Source organism: Natator depressus, chromosome 24 (assembly GCF_965152275.1).
Source record: "Natator depressus isolate rNatDep1 chromosome 24, rNatDep2.hap1, whole genome shotgun sequence".
NCBI classification, from domain to species: domain Eukaryota; kingdom Metazoa; phylum Chordata; order Testudines; family Cheloniidae; genus Natator; species Natator depressus.
In genome coordinates this window covers 23,017,190-23,022,421 of record NC_134257.1, presented here as the reverse complement: position 1 = coordinate 23,022,421, position 5,232 = coordinate 23,017,190, and the positions used below count along the sequence as shown (strand labels likewise).

Genomic DNA, 5,232 nt, shown 5'->3' with positions numbered 1-5,232 from the left:
ATTATTATTAATTAGCTGAGCCTGTAATCGTCAGGACCCAGAGCACAACACAAACAGGAATAACTTGTGGGGTCAGCTGGATTTATTGCCACCTCTTGCACTCGCTCTGGCTATGCAGTACAGTGGTAGTGCACCAACCCACATTGAGATGCCCTTCCTCTTCCCCTGGTCTGGGTCCAGTGGAGCGGTGGGAGTGTACATGTTCCCAGACGTGAAACATTCTGTCTGAACTAGTTGGCAGCCATGGTGCTCTCGATCCAGGGCAGCAGGGAGCAGACTTTGGTGTAGACACTGGGTTGGTCCTTCTGGGCACAGCCAATCCCCCAGGACACAATGCCCTGCAGCTCCCCGTTGCAGACCAGTGGACCACCAGAGTCTCCCTGTGTGTAAGTTGAGAGGAAGGAGATGCCAGCAAATTAACGGGCGGTTAAAGTCACCATACCTCCCCAGTCCCTTATACTGCATGCATTCCCCAGGTCCTTCCCCCTGTTTGCTGGCAGGAGGGCTAGAGTCTCTCTAACAGCCTGACAGGGCCGTGGCCATTAGCCCTCACCTGGCATGCATCCTTGCCTCCCTCCAGGTAGCCAGCGCACAGCATGGTGTTGGTGATCATCCCAGGGTAGGAGCCCTCGCACTCCGTGTTGCTGAGGATGGGGATGTTGACGCACTGCAGGTTGTATGGGCTGAACACTGAAAGGTAGAGGGGAATTGTTAGCACTAGGCATTCTCCTCCTTTCCATGCTGCACCCTGGAGGGATAAAATCGCTATCCTGAACACTAGTCAGGGAGGCAGAATACTCTGAATGTGAAAGTGGGCGTCACCGTGCCTGGATTAGGGGCTAGTGGGTTAGAGCAGGGTGGGCGTGGGAGTCAGGACTCCTGGGTTCCCTCCCCAACTCTGGGAGGGTGTGGGGTCTAGTGGATTAGAGCGGGGGGGCCGGGAGCCGGGACTCCTGGGTCCTATCCTGGCTCTGAAGGAGGAATAGGGGCTAGTGGGTTAGAGTAGGGTGTGTGTGGAGCGGGGAAGTCAGGACTCCTGGGCTATCTCCACAGCTCTGGAGGAGCTCTGGCATAGTTCCCCCTCTGTAAAATGGGGTTGGGCTCCCTGTGGGGTGGGGAAGGGGCACATGTGAGGATGGTTTAGTTACTGTTGGCAATACCCATCACCTTGTATCCGGCCTTTGTTTTCTCAGGTATGTGAACAAGTGCCTTGTGCTAACTCCATGCACCGTTCGAGGCACCAGTTCACAGCCAGCCTCAGTGGACACTAACCTCTGGGCTGTGCCAGCTGGCCAGGTCCGGGCAGTGTCAATACAGGGCGGAGGGTGCACAGAGATGGACTCAGAGCTCATCACTAGGGTTGTGGAAGGGGGCTCCAGTGGGGTTTGGCAGGCCAGGTCAGGGTGCCCCACTTGTATAAAATCCCTGTTTGCTGTAGCTCCCCCCAACCCTGCCTCTCCGTGTCTGTGCTTGGACTAGGAGTTCTCTGGGCAGGGACGTCCACAAATGCCTGGCACATTGTGGGCCGTGTTATCAGCTCCCAGACTGCTGCGCTGGGCATCACAGAATGGGGAAGAGATGGCCAGCCCTCTGTGGAGATAGAGGTGGTTAGGGACTATTTAGAAAAGCTGGACGTGCACAAGTCCATGGGGCCGGACGAGTTACATCCGAGAGTGCTGAAGGAATTGGCGGCTGTGATTGCAGAGCCCTTGGCCATTATCTTTGAAAACTCGTGGCGAACGGGGGAAGTCCCGGATGACTGGAAAAAGGCTAATGTAGTGCCCATCTTTAAAAAAGGGAAGAAGGAGGATCCTGGGAACTACAGGCCAGTCAGCCTCACCTCAGTCCCTGGAAAAATCATGGAGCAGGTCCTCAAAGAATCAATCCTGAAGCACTTACATGAGAGGAAAGTGATCAGGAACAGTCAGCATGGATTCACCAAGGGAAGGTCATGCCTGACTAATCTAATCGCCTTTTATGATGAGATTACTGGTTCTGTGGATGAAGGGAAAGCAGTGGATGTATTGTTTCTTGACTTTAGCAAAGCTTTTGACACGGTCTCCCACAGTATTCTTGTCAGCAAGTTAAGGAAGTATGGGCTGGATGAATGCACTATAAGGTGGGTAGAAAGCTGGCTAGATTGTCGGGCTCAACGGGTAGTGATCAATGGCTCCATGTCTAGTTGGCAGCCGGTGTCAAGTGGAGTGCCCCAGGGGTCGGTCCTGGGGCCGGTTTTGTTCAATATCTTCATAAATGATCTGGAGGATGGTGTGGATTGCACTCTCAGCAAATTTGCAGATGATACTAAACTGGGAGGAGTGGTAGATACGCTGGAGGGGAGGGATAGGATACAGAAGGACCTAGACAAATTGGAGGATTGGGCCAAAAGAAATCTGATGAGGTTCAATAAGGATAAGTGCAGGGTCCTGCACTTAGGATGGAAGAATCCAATGCACAGCTACAGACTAGGGACCGAATGGCTAGGCAGCAGTTCTGCGGAAAAGGACCTAGGGGTGACAGTGGACGAGAAGCTGGATATGAGTCAACAGTGTGCCCTTGTTGCCAAGAAGGCCAATGGCATTTTGGGATGTATAAGTAGGGGCATAGCGAGCAGATCGAGGGACGTGATCGTTCCCCTCTATTAGACACTGGTGAGGCCTCATCTGGAGTACTGTGTCCAGTTTTGGGCCCCACACTACAAGAACGATGTGGATAAATTGGAGAGAGTCCAGCGAAGGGCAACAAAAATGATTAGGGGTCTAGAGCACATGACTTATGAAGAGAGGCTGAGGGAGCTGGGATTGTTTAGTCTGCAGAAGAGAAGAATGAGGGGGGATTTGATAGCTGCTTTCAACTACCTGAAAGGGGTTCCAAAGAGGATGGCTCTAGACTGTTCTCAATGGTAGCAGATGACAGAACGAGGAGTAATGGTCTCAAGTTGCAATGGGGGAGGTTTAGATTGGATATTAGGAAAAACTTTTTCACTAAGAGGGTGGTGAAACACTGGAATGCGTTACCTAGGGAGGTGGTAGAATCTCCTTCCTTAGAGGTTTTTAAGGTCAGGCTTGACAAAGCCCTGGCTGGGATGATTTAACTGGGAATTGGTCCTGCTTCGAGCAGGGGGTTGGACTAGATGACCTTCTGGGGTCCCTTCCAACCCTGATATTCTATGATTCTATGATTCTATGATCAGCAGATGATGGTGTTGAGCAGCCTGGGAGCTCCTGAGACAGAGAGAGGGCTAAACTCACCACCGTCACTGAGGATATTGCCCCATCCCGACACCACACAGGAAGTGCCAGCAGCTGGGCAGGCGGTCGGCAGGGGAACGGGCTGGACATAGGCGTCAGTCTGGACAGGGTGGGCCAACTTGATGAGCATGATGTCGTGGTCCATTGTCTGGTAGTCATAGCTGGGGTGCCACACGATGGTCTCGATGCGCATCAGGTGCTCGGTATGTTCAAAGACCTGGATGTTGTGGTCTCCCAGGATCACCTGCATGGAGTTGGGGCTGGGAAACAAACGGTGGCTCAGAGCCCCTCTGGACAGGCCCCACCAGCCCCTCTAATCTCAGCCTGCTCCCACCCCCTGGTACTGCAATAAAGATGCAGTGACATGCACACACAGACGCTGAGTTCCTCACTTACTAGTTCCAGCAGTGGGCAGCTGACACCACCCACTGGTCCGTAATGAGGGATCCACCACAGAAATGGTACCCGACGTTTAGGGAGACCTGCCAGGGCTGTGAATGGGGGGTGCACTCGTATCCCCCAACAATCTTGTCTCCTCCGTGTGGTGCAGCAGCTGTGGGGTGAAAGCGTTCACTGGATTACATGGGTGACATCTGTAATGAAGCGGCAATGCATGCAGCGGGGCTGGGAAAGCTCTGGACTCTTGTTCCTGTCCCCGCTTTGGGTCTGACGAGCTGGTGGTGGGCTCTGGCGCTGACCAGGGTGGATGCTGTTAGTGTGTTGGACATGAAAGAACAAGCCCCAGTCCTCAGGTATTTATAGGGGAACTGTTATGGAAAGTTTATCCCTAATCTGCTTGCTGGGGATTTCTCCATGTGAGCAGCAGATGCAGCTTTCACATGAGCCACTGATGGGGCAATGAATAATGCCTTAAAATACAACTGACCTCTTTATTTCTGATTCCTAGACGGATTTATTCTTCTAATACCAGACGCCTCAATATGCACCATAAGAGCAGTACAATGGCAGGCGTTCCAGAGACCTCTCTTAACAGCTGTCTTCAGGGAGTGGGATGGAACCTCAGTGGGGGGGCACTCTCCTCTCACAGTCAGTGCTGATACTAATGCCCCAGTTCAGTGCTAGGGGGTGGTGGGAGCTCAATAGGGGGGCACTCTCCCCTCATGGAGCTGACCCCATTCCCCCACCCAGAGCTCAGGGGTGCTGTACTGCAGGGAGTAAGGTGGGTCTGAGTCGGGGACACTCTCCCCTTGCGGCTAGGGCTGACCGCAGGACCCTGGCATGGCATTAGGGGGCTACGGGAGGTACCATTTTGGTGCTGAGACATGTTGCCCTGGTTTTGTGCTTGCTAAAGTGCGAAAGTCACTGCTCTAGGCCAGCGGGTCTCAAACGGTGGGTTGGGACCCCAACGTGGGTTACGACCCTATTTTAATGGGGTGGCCAGGGCTGGCTTAGACATGCTGGGGCCAAAGCCCGAGCACCACCACCCAGGGCAAAAGCCTTCAGCCAAGGGCTGCAGGGCTCAGGTTACAGGCCCCCTGCCTGGGGCTGAAGCCCTTGGGATTCCACTCTGGCCCTCCCACCCAGGGCAGTGGGGCTCAGGCAGGCTCAGGCTTTGGTCCTCCCACCTCATGGGGTTGTGTAGTAATTTTTGTTGTCAGAATGGGGTCATTGTGCCATGAAGTTTGAGAACCGCTGCTCTAGGCCATGCTATTTCCTTGCTTATGCTGTTTGCTTTCCTGAATCACTGCTGTTCTTGCATAACTGAATATGCAGATCTCAGTGGGGTTTCACCTGTCGCACAGAGAGACAAGGGCAAGAACCACACACAGACATCTCCTAGAAAGGTAGGGCTGGAAAGGGACCTCGAGGTCACCTAGTCCTGTGACTCTCAACCTTTCCAGACTACTGTACTCCTTTCAGGGGTCTTATTTGAGTCTGATTTGTCTTGTGTACCTCCCGGGTTTCACTACTTGCTTACCAAATCAGACATAAAAATGCAAAAGTGTCACAGCACACTAGT

The 5,232-nt window shown here is 53.2% G+C and overlaps 1 protein-coding gene across 1 annotated transcript; it reads right to left on the bottom strand.

The window, feature by feature from the left end:
• Positions 1-230: 230 nt before the first annotated feature.
• LOC141977009 (anionic trypsin-2-like) lies at positions 231-3,773 on the bottom strand. Its single transcript, XM_074938212.1, has 4 exons — positions 3,648-3,773; positions 3,252-3,511; positions 554-690; positions 231-380 (listed from the first exon to the last, which is right to left on the bottom strand). Exons 2-4 carry the CDS (start codon positions 3,499-3,501, stop codon positions 231-233), a joined length of 537 nt encoding a protein of 178 aa, XP_074794313.1. The 5' UTR covers positions 3,502-3,511; positions 3,648-3,773.
• Positions 3,774-5,232: the final 1,459 nt, after the last annotated feature.